General features: G+C 40.6%; 1 protein-coding gene across 1 annotated transcript in view; it reads right to left on the reverse strand.

Annotated features, from left to right (window-relative positions):
- The window catches only part of itfg1 (integrin alpha FG-GAP repeat containing 1), a 296,337-nt gene that overhangs the window by 229,274 nt on the left and 46,441 nt on the right, over window positions 1-20,622 (reverse strand). Inside the window, exon 5 of the mRNA XM_068049376.1 lies at window positions 9,661-9,741. Coding sequence (XP_067905477.1) covers window positions 9,661-9,741 — 81 coding nt within the window. The remainder of the gene's footprint in view (window positions 1-9,660; window positions 9,742-20,622) is intronic.

Here is a 20,622-nt window from a genome sequence, read left to right on the forward strand (position 1 = left end):
AATGGTGAGGAGAGAGAAGATAAAAGGGCAGGCATTATACCTCCTGCGATTGCATGGGAAGGTGCCGTGGGAAGGGGACGAGGTGTCGGGGTGATGGAGGAGTGCACCAGGATGTCGCAGAGGGAATGATCCCTTCGGATGCTGACAGGAGAGGGAAAGAAAAGAGGTGACTGGTGGTGGCATCACACTGGAGGTGGTGGAAATGGTGGAGGATGATCCTTTGGATGTGAAGGCTGGTGGGATGGAAAGTGAGGGAGCTCTGTCATGGTTCTGGGAGGGAGGTGAAGGGGTGAGAGCAGAAGCGTGGGAAATGGGTCAGACACGGTTGAGGGTTCTGTCAACCACAGTGGGGGGGGAATCCTTGGTTCATCAAAAGAGTCGGAGACGGAGTAACTGGGAGAATGGGATGGAGTGCTTACAGGAAACAGGGTGTGAGGAAGTGTAATCAAGCTTTACAGCCTTGTGGACTCACTATTGAGTTCAACTATTTCAGAACATGACAGACCTTTAAAAATATTTTTCTTCTTTTAAAATTTTAGTTTATTTTTTTAATCATAAGCTTTTGGACAGAGCTGTTCATTACTCTGCCATTAACATTCTCTCTGGACTAATAGTTTGTCTTTCATCACTAACATTAACACTCTCTTTACCTTTGCCTCATGACATCTTTGTTACTTAATCTCTCCTACCCTCTAGCCTATCACACACCTTCCCTTTTTTCTCTTGCCCACCAAACCACCGCCACCACACCCACCACATCCCCCTCCCCCCTCTACTTGCTTAAAACCTAATTCTTTTCTAATCTTTGCCAGTTCTGATGAAAGATCACAGACCTGAAACATTAACTGCTTCTCTCTCCACAGATGCTGTCTGACCTGCTGAGTATTTTCAGCAATTCCTGTTTTTATAACACCACTTGCAAGTTCCCCTCCAAGCCACACACCATGCTGACTTGGAACTATATCACCGTTCCTTCACTGTCGCTGGGTCTAAATCCTGGAACTCCCTTCCTAACAGCACTGTTGTGTATCTACACCCCAAGGACTGCAGTGGTTCAAAAAGGAAGCTCACCACAACCTTCTCAAGGGCAATTCGGGATGGGTAATAAATGCTGGCATAATCAGCGACGCCCACATCACCCGAACGAATACAAAAAAAATCCAGTGCTAACTTATGGCTTCCAGCAAGATCACACTTTGTTGATTGTTTTACTTTGAACCAACAGCATACCAAGGCTTCATCAAAAGCAGCAGGTTTACTGAGTTGAAGTGAAAGGGCATGTCTCCTGTGTCTGTAAAATCATTGCAAAAGACTTTGAAACAAACAAAATAATGAATTCTCTATTTCAGGTAAATTTCCCATTGCATGGACTTTTTAAAAGAACACAAAGGCCAGTATTTATCCTTTAACCAACATCACATAAACACTTTATCTGATAATTAATTTATTGCTGTTTGTGGGATCTTGCTGTGTGCAAATTAGTTTCCACATTTGCTACAACTATAATCACACTTTAAAAAGTATTTCACTAGCTGTAAAGTCCTTTGGACATCATGAGATGATAAAAAGACAATATATAAATACAAGTTCTTTCTTCCTTCATTGCGCCTAGAACTGTCATTAAAGTGCTCTGGATCTCAGGTCCACTTCCCAACTATCCATTCCCATTCAAGGTTTGGATAGTGGAACCTATACTTACTATCTGAAGGAGTTAATATGAGAAACCCACATTACATTACTGTAACATTGGGGAAGGGATTAGCATTTATGACTCCACAAAAGTCATAATGTCAGTTAAAACGCTTTGTGATGATAGAACTAAACTATAAGAATTTTAAAAACAAAGCCGAGCAATAAAAATTGTCTCATCTGTCTGCACAGCACATTTGCTTACTACAGTTAGAGGAGGGCCCAAGTGAATTTAACCTGAAGATACCTAAACTAATATTACTGTATCCAAGTTGGAAGAACTTATAGCCCTACCGAGAGTGGATGATCAAAAGCCATGGCCATTATCTTGGTGTAATTATTAGAAGTGTCAGTTGTCACTTTATAGACAAGGTTTAATTGGAAAAAAAAACACTTTGGGCCAAATACCTTTTCAGCATGCATAGAAAAAATTTTTCAGTTCACATCCTCCAGAGAAATGGAAGTCAGGCTTACTCCTATTTACCTAGATTTATAATTAACCGGCGGAAGAGCCTGTCACTCCAGAATTGGCCTTTATAGCCACTCCAGGCGCTGCTTCACAAACCACTGACCACCTCCAGGCGCGTATCCATTGTCTCTCGAGATAAGGAGGCCCAAAAGAAAGAAATAATTAACCGGCAGTACAATGCATTTTTTAAATGTACTGTATTAAGCCATTCCAACTCACTATTACCCAACATTGAGAGTTCCCAATCTGAGCTGAGGCTTTTGGAGAAAATTCCAAAGAATAGCATGGCATTTCATCAGGGAAAAAAAAAAGTATAAAGTAAAAGGAGGAAAGAAAGAAATGTCCAACGTATTCCCTTGTGGCTGGCACAGAACAACTACTGGCAGAGAACAGTGTCCAAGTCATATGCTTGTGCTGTCAGGTGAGGAATGATTTACAGAAAGCTGGTGCCAAAAGGACGCTAACAAAAATGGGCTGCATGCTAAATGGTGTAGAAAATAATGGAATTTAATACAACTCTATGATATAGCAACCCCCACCATACTGTTTTTCCATCCAGAGTAAAATCCATTGTTTAATTTAAATTCAATATCTATTTGCAAAATGACATTTAGTTTTATTTTTAGTAATCTAAGTAGTATGCATAAGTTAATTAAAACGTGAACTCTGAATTCCAAGTGCAGTAATACATTCCCTTGAGAGATTTTTTTGGTATCTCAATCATATTAAAATAGATCAGGAAATCAATTCCACATTCTATACAAATGCACTTTTCAATTTGAAATTTAAGGTTCTATTTCCTGTAAGGTCAGGCTTCTTGGAATTCATCAGCAACTAAAGCCAATTATTGGGCTTAAGTGTCAATACCAATTTTGAGCATAAAATAGTTTTACCTAGGAAATAAAGTTCTTCTTCATTGACAACTGAAGTCCCAGTACCATATCACAACATTTAAAAGGATAATGGTTATCAAATAGTCTAAAAGCTGCTACTCTAATGAAGAAATACAATCTCTTTTCATCACTGCAGAACATGCATCAATTAATCTGAATATTTACACAGTCATTTTCAAGCTTATAGATCACTACATTACTTGCACAATGGCAAAAGAGTACATAAAAACCACCAGTCATTAAAAAAAAATCCTGAATCAATGACTAATAATGAAATACCGAACAAAATTCTTTTGGTTTATCAGTATACTTTCATTGTAGTTTAGAAGGTGAAAACATTTTTAAGCAATTCATTCTCAGGATGTGGTGTTGCTGGGAAGGCCAGTATTTATTGCCATCCTTAGTTGCCCATCAGAAGATAGCCCCTTCTTTTTGAACTGTTACAGTCCGTATAGCGAAGGCACTCTCATACTGCTGTTGGGAACGGAGTCCTAGGATTTTGACCCACTGTCTACAAAGGAACAGTGATAGATATCCCAATTGGGATGGCGTGTGACTCGGAGGGGAATTTGAAGGTAATGGCATTATGTTTTCCATACTGAAGTGAAGGGCCATTTCTAATTTTACATTTTGAATAATTATAACACTCAACCAATTTTGCAAAGAATTGTATCAACAATATCACAAAAAGAAATCACAGAGATGGCTTTAATCAGCAATTAGAATAGGATGTACTGAAACACTGGTAGTTTTTTTTTTAAAAAGGAAAGCGAGATCACCAACAGTAACATGGGTAAACCCAAAATGTCTCTGCACTGCTAAGTTATGGTAGCTAACTTTGCTACTTGAGGAATAAAGAAACTATTGGAATCAAATAGAATAATCCTATCACAAATTCAAGTAAACTGCATCTGAATACAGAAGATAGTGTGAAACACCTAAAAACAGTATGGTAGTTTGATCATGCAAGAAAAGACTTAAGCTGCAGGCAAGAGAATACTGCAGGTGAAGATAGGCAAAAATTATGAATCATGTTGCTTCATAACCAAACAAAATATCTGACATGATCATTGCACAACTTGGTCCAACACAGATTTAGATGTAACATTATTTTCATTTGGCTCCTAAATTTAGTGTATTTTCCAGTTTCACCTCTAAAATAGTGACCACACTTTTTTCTTTTAAAAACATGTGAGTGAAACGTAAAAAAGGCATTCACGCATCAATGGGTGTCAGCCTTGTGTCATGCAGGCCCCCACTTGCCAAGAATGGGGCACAGATATTTTGCCACATGGACATTAAATTTTAAAATTGTGGTTGGGATGAAAAGGCGGCCTAGTACAAGGGGTTGCCAAGCCCCTGACTGGAAAGACATTTGTATAGTAAGAGACAGTGCTTGGAAAGGACAACAGGACCATTCCCTGCTCCAATTTAATCCACAAGGGACTTTTGATTACCAGACGTTGAAGGTGGAGAGGCTAGCATTCCAGGTCAACTGTTAAGATGGCCGAATACACAACAGACATGGTTGGACCAGTTTAGTCACATGACTAACTGGCTGTTGGAGTTTTTTTGAATTTGAACTTGCCACAGAGAATTTGAACTCAAAGCTGTTTGCTCCTGGACTGAAAAGATCTCTCTCCTGTCTGCTCCCATCTTTCTCTCACGGAACTGGACCCATTGAAGACACACAAGCCCCAAGAGAGAAAAGTCGTCTACCAAGGTTTACAAGGTTTAAGAAGAATACTCAGCCCCACTGAAAAGCAAGACTACCTACAAAAGGACTACAGTGAGCTCGAAGCACAGCAACAAGAAACTCTTCTGATATTGCCTCAAAGCTCTTGACTATTTTTATTCTGCTCTTTTCTGTCTCTATTTGCATGTGCGTATCGCGTATGCACACTAGTGTGGGGCGCGACACATATCCGTAGGCGTTAACCGAATTAGAGTTTAGGTTTAAGTTTTAATAAATTTCACTTTTCTTCTTTAAACCTAAGGAAACCTGTTTGTGCTCATTTCTTTGCCTTATAATTGGAAAGTAGTGAACAAGTATTCACCAAGGGGGAGCTCAAAACACACTGTGTTTAAAAATTAAACCCTGTTACAATAAGACCAGGTGAAGACTAAAAGGGACCCCGAGAGACCTTTCTCACCTGGTCGTAATACTTAGCTCAGTGGTAACACGCTTACCTATGAATCAGAAGGTCATGAGTTCAAGCCTCACTTCAAGAATTGAGCAAAGAATTTCAGCTGACACCCCAGTGCACAACTGTGGGAATGCTGCAGTGTCACAAGTACCATCTTTCAGATGAGATATGAAACCAAGACCCTATCAGGTGACATAAAAGTCCCATGACACTATTTGAAGAAAAGCAGGGGAGGTTTCCTGGACAACATTATCAGTTAATCAACAATACAGTCAGTTTAATAGTCATTTGGCTTGTTGCTGTTTGTGGAACCTTGTTGGGTGCAAATTGGCCATCACATTTCCCTACCTTACAACAGTGAAACACTTGAGATTACCTGAGGTTGTGAAAGGTGCTATATAAATATATATTCTTCCTTTCATCAATTGTATTGATGAGTTCTTGATCAAATAAAGTGAATGAATGTTAGGAATGATAACTAGCTATATCAACACAATTAAGTCATAAAGCCCTGTACACGGCTGATCTGTATCTGAACTCTATCACCTTTGGTCCATATCCCGTGATACCTTTACTTAATAAAAATCTACCTACCCAGCATCTACAGCATTTTGAGGATAAAAGCTGCGGATTTCCACTACAGTATGTGTAAAAAATGTGATGACTGATTTTCACTCCTAAATGGCCTAGCTCTAAATCTTTATGTCCTCTGGTTCTGGATTCCAGCACCAGCGGAAATAGATCTTCTGCACTTTATAAAATTACTTATAAAAGATCTCGATTGGAGCACTCTAACGTTCTAAACTCAAATACAAATGCAATTTATTTCACCACATAAGCCTAGGCACCATCCTGGCAAATCTGCGGTGTACCCCCTCCAAGGCCAATATATCTCTCTTGAGCTATGATGCGCTGAACTATAAGCAGTACTTCAGATGGGGTCTGACCAAGGTTCTGTAGAAATAAAGCATCACTTCCTCACTTTTGAATTCCACATTGATAAATCTATTCCATGGAAAGTTATCTGCTGAGCAGCATTGACCTTCATTATTAAAATTAAGTTCTGATGCATAGCAGCATGCCAATATTTTAAAAGCAGGCTTCAAATATAATGCATCTCTTAAGGCAAAGGTACTTTTCTTTGGCTTCCAAGAACATCACTATATCAAAGCAGAGCTGCAGCTTTTGATTTATCAATGGTACACCATACCAACACATATCAGAGCTCTTGTTACTAGCTTGAATGAAATCCATTGGATAAACTACTAAAGTCAGAATTTTCCATATGCTTCATGCTGCAAAAGTGTCAGCATTATTGAATTACCACCAGAGTTTGTTCCTCCACAAAATTCTTGCAACCTTCACTAATGTTTAACACAAATAAGATCATTCATGTCCTTAAAATAATGTACTGTTCTCTTTTAATAGGCTGCCTGTATAACAAAGAAAACAAGGAAAAGAAAGGGATTTACATTTATACAGCACCTTTCACATCCTCAGAATGTACCAAAGCACTTAACTGAATTGTTTTGAAGTGTAATTGCTGTTGCAACGTAGGAAAATCCAACAGCTAATTTGCACATAGTCAGGCCGCATAAACAGCCATGAGTTAAATGATCAGTTAATCTGTTCTGATGGTATTGGTTGAAGGATAAATATTGGCCTGGACATTGCAAGAAATCGCTGCTCTTTTTCTAATAGCGGTATGAGATCTTTTATTTCTACCTGAGCAGGTAGACTTAGTTCTTCATCTTATCTTGAAAGATGACATCTCAGCAAATGCAGCCTTCCCTCAGTACTACACTGAACTAATTGTCTAGTGCTTTTACTTTTTTTTTAAAAAAGAGCTGTGCTGCCACAAATTATTACAGTGATACTCTGCAGGTCATGTTCCTAGTCTTGTGTGTGCAGTCAAGAATGAGCATAATTTTTCTGAAAATTAGTTACAGGACAAGTAGCCAACACTTCAGTTAACCTCATAGGTTTGCTGGAATTGAAACAAGAAATTCATGCATAAAATCAGACTAAAAGATATTTATAGGATCCCTAGAATATGCTCCCTTTTAACTGAAGCAGGTATTTGTTCAAAACATGTATCTCACACACTCTCTCACACATGCAGTAGGGCGGCACAGTGGTTAGCACCACAGCCTCATAGCTCCAGCGACCCGGGTTCGGTTCTGGGTACTGCCTGTGCGGAGTTTGCAAGTTCTCCCTGTGACCGCGTGGGCTTCCGCCGGATGTTCTGGTTTCCTCCCACAGACAAAGACTTGCAGGTTGATAGGTAAATTGGCCATTGTAAGTTGCCCCTAGTGCAGGTAGGTGGTAGGAGAATGGTGGGGATGCTGCAGTGAATATGGGATTAATGTAGGATTAGTATAAATGGGTTGTTGTTGGTCAGCACAGACTCAGTGGGCCGAAGGGCCTGTGTCAACGCTGTATCTCTCTATGACTATGACACACACACACACAAACATCAGCGATGTAGAAAGGAAAAACTCATACTGTTAACTGATTGGCAGTATAGTTAATTTCCATTTTTGATATTAGAAAATATAAAATTTAGTACTGCAATTATTTCAAATAATTTGAATAACCTCACTGAATGTTAGTGATTTCAACTCGAGTAGTAGGCTGCTAAATATTATTAAACTGTAAAGATCACAAGAATATTGTTTTACCAAAGCTAGAATTATTAACTAGGAAACTTGGGTATTGATTTTTGATCCCAACAAAGATTTATTAAGAAAGGCATCATTGCAAACAGAAACTTTGAAACGGTTTCCTAATTAAGATCATGGCTATTACATTCTTACATAGTATTAACACTGTTTACAGCACAGAAACAGGCCATTATTCTCAACTGGTCCATGCTATTGTTCATGCGCCACACGAATCTCTTCCCACTCTGTCACTTAACTTCATTAACATATCCTCCTATTTCTTTCTCTCCCATGTTTATCCAACTTCCCCTTAAATGTTTCTATGCGATTCGTCTCAACTACACAAATGTGGTAGGTAGTTCCACATTCTAACCGCAACAGATTTGTAATGGGTATGTCATGTCTAATGAACCTAGTTCAATTTTTTGAGAACGTAAATTAAGTAGTAGACAGGGGAATGTCTATCAATGTAATTTATATGGATTTATTGGAGGTTTCAGAGCCAAACAGCAATATTTGTGCAATCTAACGAATTGTTTGTTCTGGCAGGACCAATAGATCGAAAGCAGGATTTCTTTTGACTTTTAAATTAGATATCAAAGTCAGTAGGAAGAAAACCAAGAAACTGGCGGAGAATATAGCCTTGAACAGTACATTTAGCTGAGCCACTAGTTAATGGTACAAGAAGAAAATCAATATGTTCAGTACAGCTCTGTTGAGAGGCTGATGCACTAAATGGGTAGCTTGATAGTTAATGATGCAGGCCAGTCACTTGTACATCAAGGCTTCAGGTGATTACAGAATTAGAACTGGTGAGCAAATGCCAGAAAATCAATTTCTTCAAGCAGAAATTTGAAGCCGGTTTGCCAAATTGTATCCATCAGTGGCCCAACTGTGGCCAGTCAAAGCACTGCACCAGTAGCAGTGTGCAATTCATGGATTTGAAAATACCTCCCAAACTTCCTGCACAAGTTCATTTTGAACACATTAGTACAAACCCTGTCTGTCTCCTGATAACACCAAGATGCAATGACATTATTACATAGTGCCTGGCAGAGGCTAGTTTTTCAAGACCAACTTGAACATTTGCACCCTGAATCACAATTTGCTACCAGTATCCCTGCGGCTTGCAGCGTTCATTTGAGAGCAGTTATCAAATTTAAGTAAATGCAATAACATTTGCAAACTGCAACGAATGTCATGTGATTAGATGTCATGTGACAGAACCTCCAGAAATGGGTCCGACTAGAGTTGGTAATCCTATAATCATAGCACTCAGGAAGATAGCAGTGCTGATAGTGAAATGCACGCTAGAGATAAGCTTTCAATTCTTTGTAATAAGAAAAGCACAACATTGATAAATGAAAATACACTAATAGGTTTTCTCCGAAAGCACTCACAAACCATTTATTTCCCGAAGTAAACAGGTCATGCCAATTTGCTCCAATATCTCAGAAGACCCAAAAGTATATTCAAACATTTTATCACCTGTGGCTATGATGTGGCTGAAACCTGGATTTTGTACAACACTAATCATTTTATGTACTATAGTAAATGTTATAGCCTACCCAGATAATGAAATTCTTTTTTCATCTCAATAATTCATGCCTTAATGTGGAATTTAATTGCTTGATTAATGAATTATTTATTCCAATTAAGAGAACCACAAACATACAAACAGATAATATCTTCTAATAGGAAAATTTTATTCAGGTGATTTGAGTTGGAAGATAACTGCTAAATTTCTTCTTAAAAAATTAACTATTGCTAAAGAACACAGTGTGAATGCCAGTGCCTACCTTCCAATCAATGAGCATATCTGTGGCTTTGTATTCCCCTTGACGGTTCCAAATATATCAGGTATCATATCACCATTAAAACTGAAAGGGAATAAATATAAGGTTAGACAAACACTAATTTAAGGGATCAGATAACTAATATTTCCAATGAAATTCAATAAAATAACAGCTCCTTTCATTCTCACATTCACACTGTGAGGCAGTAAAACTGACTTCTTCATCACAAAAATGAAATAAAAAAGTACTGTTTTTAAAGAAGCAAAGTAGAAGCATGGAAATATATAAACAGGAGTAGCCCATTCATCCAGTGAGCTTGCGTCACCATTCAATTAGATCGTGGCTGACTGTATCTTATCTCCATTTACCCACCTTGGTTCCATATTCCTTAACACCCTTGACTAACAAAAATTTATCAACCTCAGTACTGAAATTTACAATTGATGTGGCCTCAATAGCTTTATGGGGAGCATATCACACAATTTTCTTTCTTCCAACAGCTAGGTATTGGGACCATTTTTTGTACCTGATATAATACAGAATGCCAGCCAAAATTGGCCTGGATCACAGATTGATTTTTCCCCTCAATTCTTATGCCCAGTACTAAGAAACGCTCAGAACTAAAATAACAATCTACTGGACATTTGGTGACCAGGTACTGCAACCTGTGCAATAGTTTTATTTATATATATCATATATATTGAAGTTGACTTACAAAACATTATTCTATGAAGACTGCACAAATGGGAAATGTTTTTATAATCAGAATATACAACTTTTTTCATTCTACTTAATTTTATGCAAATTGAGAATTATAAACAGATTTTTTTTCCGGAATCTGTCATATGATTTAAACAGTGGTGAAATGCTCCTTCATACTGTGTTCTTAATCAGCTGAAACCTGTTTTCTACATCCACTAACTGAACTCATTTTTGACAGGGAAAACAGACAAGGAAATATCATAAACCAAATAAAATAACCTTCATCCTCTTGAAGGGAAAACAAAAGCAAAGCCTTGTTAACATATTTTGATTGAGGCAAACTATCTTTATATTACAAAAATAAATACATAATGTGACTTTACAATGCATTGCTATATTGCAACTAAACTATAAATCCTGTAAAATTACTTTCCAATCATAGCAAATCAAGAATATCAACAACACATTTACATTTGAAAATAGCAACATCATCTCTCTCTTCACTGCAGATTCATATAGGTTTCCATTTCAAATAATCCAATTTGTTCAGCTTCACAAATGTGGTAATGTATTAATTCAAGTATATAAATATTGGAATTAAAATGGTTTCCATGGTAAAATAATTTTATCTCTATCTACTCTGTTTTAAGTTGCTCCCAGTCCATAGGGATCACTAGCTGATTAAGGCATTTTCAAAGCCTATTAAATTTGTCTTTAAAGTTAAAATTCATTTTTAACAGGCAACAATATAAGCTTTCTCTTTGTAGATGTGAAACTTACCAAATCAGTTAACTCTCAGATTGTTCTTTTTAAAAAAAAATTTGGACCAGAATTTGCTGTAAAACATGTCTGACAACAAACGCCGTTAATTGGACATTTTAATTCCCCATTCACATTGTACTACATTTGCACTGCAAATTGGTGCAACATCGATCTGTTAACAGCATAACATGGCCAATGACAAGTCAGGACCGTCATGGACGGCACAGCCAATGATTTGCAACACAGACCAGCCACTATAAAAAGCTGAGACTAAACACCATAGCTCAAGCATAGTAATGGGAGACAAGTGAGCTGCAACTTCTGAAATTACCTTAAACCTACTTAAAAAACAAATTCAGTTATAAAGCCTTATTAAAGTGCTGTAAAAAGTAATTTCCAGTATTTACACATTTTTCCTCAGACATGTTGCGAGATGATGCAAGTTGTTTCTTCCCACTGCTTGCATCTCAACATTATTTGGAAACTTTCTGCCTCAATGCCCAAATGACACAAGTTCTTGCGGTGCACTCTGGCCAGTGGAGTTCTATTCCCAAAATGCATGGGCCTTTCTCACAAATAATCTGCCAACAAGCTGGAAAGCTGCCGCCCAGGAGGAAGGATCTTTTACTTTCTGACTGTCATGTGATACATTCTAGGCCCACAACAGTCGGGTAAAAACCACAACTCCCATCATTTCCACTGAAGCTGCCCCACTCTGTTGATTTCAAGATCAAATTTTCTACTCCGACTAAAGCAGAACAAATCCCAGGCTACTGAGAAAGGGTCTTACAGGGATTTTGAGCATTAAATAATTACTTGTATAGTTAAGTTTAATAATTTTGGTCCTGTTTTTTAATATTTATTTGGTTGCCTATTCAGCTGGGACAAATATCAAGACATCAACCAGAGCCACTTGGAAAAAAAATAAACTGAGCGACATAATTGGCTTGTGAATTGGTTGCTTCCTGTAATCTTTACTTATGGTGAATGAGTATTTGGAATATTACTTGATCCTTTGATGTGTGATCTACTGTAAGACTCACAGGACTACAAGTAATATAAAAGTAAATGTAGTTTTATCATACTTTAACTGGAACATATATATATACACACAAATAGTTACTGCACGAGCTACTTCTAAATACATGTTACTCGGTCAGGCTCCACCCACAACTGACGAGTCATGTATGACATGGATACTACTTCCTCCGGTCATCTTCATTTATAGCTCCTTAAGGTCGACCCACACATCCCCTTTTTTCTACCAAAGATAAAAACATATGTACAATAAACAATGATGTTGCAGTTTGGACTATCTATACATGATTAAAACAAACTGTACTTTACAGGTAGGCAAATTTAACACTCCCTAAAACGCTGAGCTGGTTTGCTCATCTAATCCTAATCTGGTTATCGTGAACCTCTTCCCAGAGCTGAGCTCGTCTTGACTCCTCAGATTCAGAACTCTGGTTGGCATATTTTTCCTCTGTGCTCGTAGCCTTTGCACGCTCATCTTCAGACCTTGTCTTTGAACATGTCCACAATGACACAGGGTTGTCACATGCAGTGTCGTCGTACATCTTTCAGAGTGGACTCCGGTTCCGTCTGAGAGCCGTACCATTGAGTGTCTGGGTATCGTACGATCTGGGTACGATCTGGGATGGTCGCATAACCTAGCAACGTCTGCAGGATACTATATTCCTGATGTGCGATTGACGACATTGACCTTCTCTCCTACTCGGAATCGAGCTAATTCTCGTCCTGCGTGCCGGTCGTGTGATGCCTTCATCTTCATTTATTTCGACAGAAGTATATCCTTTACTATGAAAAATGAAGGATGATGATGATTGGGCAGGGTAGTTCTTACCTGCCTTCTAAACATCAACTCTGCAGGCGACAGTGACTTCATGTCCAATAGAGTATCTCGGAGGTGCAGCAATGTAACTTTGAGATATGGTCTCATCCGCCAACACTTTAAAATTAGTGATTTGATGTGTGCCATGCATTCAGCCATGCCCTGAACTTTGGATAATGTGGCGATGTCATGTGACCATCTCGTCACTTGGCACACATCTTGGAATGGTCTTCCTGCATATTGTGGCCCATCAGAGATGATTTCTTCCTGCACACCAAATAAAATGATCGTATCAGCAACCATTGCACTTGTCGTACCTCGTGGCTGCATGATCAAAAACTTGAAGTACTCCATGACAAAGAGGAAATCATCACCTTCAACGTGAAATAAATCTGTGCCAATCTTCGCCCATGGATGGCACTACCACTGTGCTAAATGGGATAGATTTCAAACAGATCTAGCAATGCAAAGCAATGACGCGCTGTGGGCCATCAGCAGCAGCAGAATTGTATTCAATTACAATGTGTAACGTCATGGCCCGGCAAATCCCCCACTCTACCATTGCCATCAAGCTGAGGGTATCAACCTTGGTTCAATGAAAAGTGCAGGAGGGCAAGTGGGGATCTTCGTTGATAATTGCACAATGTTCAGCACCATTCATGATGACTCAGATACTGAAGCAGCCAGTGTAGAGATGCAGCAAGACCTGGACAATATCCAGGCTTGGGCTGATAAGTGGCAAGTAACATTCACGCCACGCAAATCCCAGGCAATGACCATCTCAAACAAGAGAGAATCTAACAGTCTCCTCTTGACATTCAACGGCATTACGATCACTGAATTCCCCACTAACATCATCCTGGGGGTTATCACTGACAGAAACTGAACTGCAGTAGACATAGAAATACCATTGCTACAAGAGCAGGTCAGAGGCTGGGAATCCTGCAGCGAGTAACTCACCTCCTGACTCCCCAAAGCCTGTCCACCATCTACAAGGCACAAGTCAGGAGTGTGATGGAATACTCTCCAATTGCCTGGATGGGTGAAGCTCCAACAACACTCAAGAAGCTCGACACCATCCAGGACAAAGCAGCCCGCTTGATTGGCACCCCATCTACAAACATTCACTCCCTTCACCACCGACGCACCGTGGCAGCAGTGTGTACCATCTACAAGATGCACTGCAGCAATGCACCAAGGCTCCTTAGACAGCACCATTGAAACCCATGACCTCTACCACCTAGAAGGACAAGGGCAGCAGAAGCATGGGAACACCACCATCTGCAAGTTCTCCTCCAAGCCACGCACCATCCTGACTTGGAACTATAATCGCCGTTCCTTCACTGTTGCTGGGTCAAAATCCTGGAACTCCCTTCCTAACAGCACAGTGGGTGTACCTAGCCCACATGGACAGCAGCATTTCAAGAAGGCAGCTCACCTCCACCTTCTCAAGGTCAATCAGGGATGGGCAATAAATGCTGGCCTTGTCAGCAATGCCCATACCCCACAAATGAATTTAAAAAAAAGCAGCTCCCTAAGCAGTGCTGCTCACTCAGCAAAATTGGGGATGGGATGCACAGGACCAAAAAGTTGAATCACCCGAGGCACTGTTCTAGGTCTTCTTGGTCCTCAGCAGTTGGCATGGCTGTGACATCTTCAATCTTATCTGGATCTGGGCAGATTCCTGTTGGGGAATATATCGACCCAAAGAAGTTAAAATGCTCAATGCTGACCTGGCACTTTTTGCTATTAAACACAAGACCCTCATGACCAGCAGCCAGCATTAGCAAGTGCAAGTTCTGGTAATGCTTGGCCTTGCTCCCATACAGATACAGCCCAGGACATTTTCTGTCATTCTGTCCATGTATTGTTGGAAGATGTCATGGTTGACGCACAGACTAAACAGTAACTGTCTAAAACAGTATCGCCTGAATAGCGTTCTAAAAGTTGTGAGTAACTGGGACTTCTTGGCTAAGTGGACAGACCAGTGGTATTGTTTCGCGTCAAGCTTTGAAAAATACTTAGCACCAGTAAACTTAGGATTCAGCTCCTCCAGGGTCAGGATTTATTTGCGGGCATCTTGAGGGCTAAATTCAGTCGTCGTGGGTCTAAGCAAACCCTGAGATTGCCACCTTTCTTCAGCATGCAGGTAATGGAGCTGCACCTATCAGAATGTTGGTGCACATGGCAGAAGACTCCATTGCGCTCCATCTTGAGCTTCTCTTGAACGTGGACGCTGCAATTCCTTGGCGCGTCGATAGTGGGAACTGTATCATCCCTCGAATCACCAAGTGCATGAAACCCGAATGGGCAAAGTCGTTTCAGGTCTCTAACCGACTCAACACACTCAGTTATACAACCTTCCGTACCCGTCGGTGCGGTGCTGACCTCGTATTGTGACGATTCGTAAATCTTGGCATACTGGAGGTCCTGCGACAGCTGGTCCAGTTGTGTCTAAAATATACAAAATTTGTGGTAGCTATTCGGAGCTCCCGAAGCTGCACTGTAAGTTTATCATTCCAATGCGCTTGATTGCCTACAACGGTTGTCCAGACAGCCTAGCTGTGGTGGGTTGCACCATAGATTCTCATTTCTTTAGATACATGTCCTTCAGTATATGGGTGGGCAGATTATTTGCACTTGCTCCAGTATTGATTTTTACTGAACTTATGTTTGCCACTCTTCTGATCATGGTGAATGCCCCAGATTGCATAATAGTATTGACATGCTGATCCATGTTAATTATATGGAATGCTTGCTCGCTGTTTGCACGAGTCTGTTCTTCATCTGTCTCCCTACTGACCTGATGTTCCTGCTTGTGCTTTTGTTGTGTGTTGGCATTCCTGTTGTTGTGTCGGCCATCCTTTCTCGTAGACGTTCTCTCTGCATGTGATCTGCTACCATTCCTGTGTGCAGTATCTGAGCTCGACTTTCTGCACTGCCTTGCCCAATGTCTTCCTATGCCACACGCATTGCACAGGTCCTGGAAGACTGGACACCTGTGAATTGGCTGAGTCAGGCCACATTTTCCACGAGGCTTAGCAGACGTCTGAGCCTTGGTAACCATACCAATTGCTGTAGCCATCCCCAACGCTTGTAACTGTTGGTGCCCAGCCAGGATGGCTTCAAATTTCCTTCCATCATTGAGTAGTGTATCTATAGTGTATTTCTTCTTTTCTAGCAGGTCTTTTGGAAAGGCCTCTCGTGATGTTGACACGATTACTAGCTCTATAACCTATTCTGACAGTTCGATATCTGCCAAGTCACAATATTGAGCTTTGTCTCAACATCTTGCAACAAACATTTCAATGGACTCGTCTTGCCTTTGTTTGCAGGTCATAAGCTTAAGCCTATGTATTTGAAAATTTATCTTCACATATTGCTGCTCCAGGAATCTCCATATCTTTCTAGGGTCCTTCTGGTACTCAGCTGACAATCCAGACGTATTGATCTGTTTCAGGCCCTCGTTGCCCAGTGCGATCTTAATTTTGGTGGTTTGTTTCTCTAGTTTGCTCATTTCTTGATCCAGGAATCACAGAATTGTTACAGTGCAGAAGGAGGTCATTCAGCCCATCATGCCCTCATCGGCTCTTTGAAAAAGCAATTCACTTAGTGCCAGTCGCCCGCCTTCTCCCTGCAACCTTGTACATTGTTCCTTTTCATATAACAGTCCAATTCCCTTTTGAATGCTACAATCGAACCTGCCTCCACCACACTTTCAGGCGGCGCATTCCAGACCTTAACCACTCGCTGCGTGAAAAAGTTTTTCCTCATGTTGCTTTTGCTTCACTTAACCTTTACTTCAAAACTGTGCCCTCTCATTCGCAATCTTTTCACGAGTGGGAACAGTTTCTCCCACTCCACTCTGTCCACACCCCTCATGATTTTGAATACCTCTATCAAATCACCACTCAGCCTTCGCCAAGGAAAACAGTCCTAACATCTCCGATCTATCTTCGTTACTAAATTCCTAATCCCTGGAACCATTCTCGTGAATCTTTTCTGTACTCTCTCCTACGCCCTCACATCTTTCCTAAAATGTGGCGCCCACATCTTGACGCAATACTCCAGCTGAGGCTGCACTAGTGTCTTATACAAGTTCAACATAACTTCCCTGCTCTTGTACTCTATGCCTCTAATAATAAAGTCCAGAGTGCTTTATTAACTGCTGTTTCAAGGTGTCCTGCCAACTTCAATGACTTATGCACGTATACACCCAGGTCTCTCAGCTCCTGTACCCCCTTTAGAATTGTACCCTTTAGTTGATATTGTCTCTCCATTTTTTTCCTACCAAAATGAATCACTTTCAGATTTCTCCGCATTGAACTTCATCTGCCACCTATCCGCCCATTCCGCCAACTTGTCTATGTCCTTTCACAGTTCTTCACTATCCTCCTCACAGTTCACAATGCTTCCAAGTTTTGTAACATCCACAAACTTTGAAACTGTGCCCTGTACACCAAGGTCGAGGTCATTACGATATATCAGGAAAAGCAAGGGTCCCAATACTGACCCCTGGGGAACTCCACGACAACCCTTCCTCCAGCCCGGAAAACATCCATTAACCACTTTGTTTCCTGTCACTCAATCAATTTTGTATCCATGCTGCTACATTCCCTTTTATTCCGTGAGCTCACAAGTCTATTGTGTAGCGCTATCAAACATCTTTTGAAAGTTCATGTACACTACATCAACAGCATTGCCCTCAGCGACCCTCTCGGTTACCTACTCAAAAAACTCCAGCAAGTTAGTTAAACATGATTTTCCCTTAAGAAAGCCATGCTAGCTTTCTTTAATTAACCCACATTTTTCCATGTGCCTATTCATTTTGTCATGAATTATTCTATCTAGACATTTCCCCACCACTGAAGTGAAACTGACTGGCCTGTAGTTGCTGGGCTTACCTTGACACCCTCTTTTGAATAAGGGTATAATGTTTGTAATTCTCCAGACCTTTGGCCCCACCATGTATAAGGAAGACTGAAAAATTATGGCCAGTGCCTCTGCAATTTCCACCCTCACTTCCCTCAATATCCTTGGATGCATCTCATATGGTGTAGGTGCTTTATCCACTTTAAGTACAGACAGCATACCTAATACGTCCGCCTTAACAATTTTAAACCCTTCTAGTCTCTGAATTACCTTCTCTTTTACCATTGCATGGATTGCATCTTCTACCTTGGTAAAGACAGAGGCAAAGTATTTACTTAACACCTCAGCTATGCCCTCTGCCTGTACGCGTAAATCCCCTTCATGATCCCTAATCGGCCCAACTCCGCCTTTTATCACCTTTTACTATTTATATGTCGATAGAAAACTTTGGGATTCCCTTTGTCAGCTGCCAGTCTCTTTTCATGCTCTCTCTTTGCTTCTCTTATTTGCTTTTTCACTTCCCCTCTGGACTTTCTACATATAGTATTTTCTACCTGGCATGTCATAAGCACAACTTTTTTTTAATCTTAATCTCTAACTGTTGTGTCAGGGACCTCTATATTTGCTTAACTTATCTTCCCCCTTCGAGGGAACGTACCTTGACTGTGCCCGAACTCTCTCCTCTTTGAAGCTACCATTTTCCTGCCAACCTTTGACTCCAATTTGGTTGCCCCAGCTCTGTTCTTACCCCATTGAAGTTGGCTTTCTCCTAGTTAATTATTCTCATTCTGGATTGTTCTTTGTCTTTTTCCATAGTCAGTCTAAACACAGCTCCATTTTCTGTCAAAACAATTTCAATTCAGACGCTCTGTCCAACATCTTCCAATCTATAAGTGGATATCTGAAAGCCATTTTCTGGATGATCCTGACTTTTGTAAATATAGGTTCTCTTTTTCATAGGCACACTTCTTTTTGTTTTCTTTTTAAGACAGTTTTTTTTTGCAGCCCTGCCTCTTAAGAGTGAGAGGCCTCATTGTTTTTTTTAAAACTGAGACAGTTCATTTACACAGCTTGCCTGTATTTTTAAAAATCGAGATCAGCTTTTTGTTGACACAACTGTTCATTTCTTTTGTAAACAGCTTTTTTTTCCCCAAAGTGAAAGTTTTTTTTTAAAAAGTGGGCTGGAGCTTGCAGTACCAGCAGCTGCCATAACCAGCCTTTCTCACTGTGCTGTGAACCTCCGGTGACGCTGTTGGGATCTTTCCATTCATTTTGGCTTAGGCCCACCCCAAAGCAGAAAAAAGGGAAAGCCAGAACATTAATGGCTTCAGCCACTGCTTGTCAAATTTTCAACCCACTGCCAGACAGATGAAAGCTCCAATCTCCTGGCAAATCACCTGTTGTACTCAGAGTTTCAACACATCCCAGGGTCCTCTCTGTAGTCTAGCTCGCTGCAGCATCGTGGGGTCTCCTGCTGACTGCTGTCCAGTCTCTTCAGCCACTCCATGTAGGCAGCCTGCTGTTCTTTGTTTGCTCTTTGTTGGTGCGTTCTTCAGAAAAAATAATCAATGTTGCCACGATGTAATTTTTAGTGGTCTTCAAAAAAAATCCCACCGCTGCTACCATATATTAATTTATCCCTTGGTGTGTAGTCTATTGTAAGACTCACAGGACTGCAAATAATATCCAAAGTAAACATGGGTTATATAATACTTTAACTGGAACATACTGTTACAAAAGTTTTTTTGTTTCTTGTTAAGTATATGTTTTTGAGGACTTATATTTAATGCCAATTTACATATTTATATGTGACGCGCTTTTAAAGCTTTTAATTATACAGACACATGAACACTGACAGGATTAACCACGTTTGGACTAGATCATTCTAACGGTGAAGGTAAATGACATTAATCATCCAAATATGTGGCGGATGAAGCATCCAAACGGTTCGTCACTGCATTAATATATTCAGCTTATTCATTTATTAATTACTTCCTTGTCTTGTTCGGCCTTACTCCAAATTAAAAGCATGGGGTTTGTTATGACCGAGGCGGGAGTAATGCACTGTCAATTCAGTCCCAATACTCCACAAATCCCAGCATGTTGTTATTAAAGTTTTCCCGCCCAGCAAAAATTCGTCAAATTAACCATCCGAGTAACTGCAGAATAAACAGACCAAAACAGGTATCTTAAGACAACAAATTCCTTTTTCCTTTTCAGCCTCCTTGTCTCGAGAGACAATGGGCAAGCGCCTAGAGGTGGTCAGTGGTTTGTGGAGCAGCACCTGGAGGGGCTAGAAAGGCCAATTCTAGAGTGACAGACTCTTCCACAGGCACTACAGGTGAAATCGGTTGTCAGGGCTGTTAGACAGTTGACTCTCTCCTTACACTTCTGTCTCTTTTCCTGCCAACTGCTGAGTCTCTTCGTATCGCCTCTCTTCAGCCCCACCTTTATAGCTGTCCGCCAGCTCTGGCATTCGCTGGCAACTGGCTCCCATGACATGTGGTCAATGTCGCATGACTTCATGTCGCGTTTGCAAACGTCTTTAAAGCGGTGACAAGGACGGCTGGTGGGTCTGATACCAGTGACGAACTCGCTGTACAATACATCCGTGGGAATCCTGCCGTCTTCCACACGGCTCACATGGCCAAGCCATCTCAAGCGCCGCTGGCTCAGTAAGGTGTACATGCTGGCTGCCTCGAGGACTCTGGCGTTGGAGATGCGGTCCTGCCACCTGATGCCAAGGATTCCCCAGAGGCAGCGAAAATGGAATG

The sequence above is a fragment of the Heterodontus francisci genome, chromosome 17, assembly GCF_036365525.1.
Source record: "Heterodontus francisci isolate sHetFra1 chromosome 17, sHetFra1.hap1, whole genome shotgun sequence".
NCBI lineage: Eukaryota > Metazoa > Chordata > Chondrichthyes > Heterodontiformes > Heterodontidae > Heterodontus > Heterodontus francisci.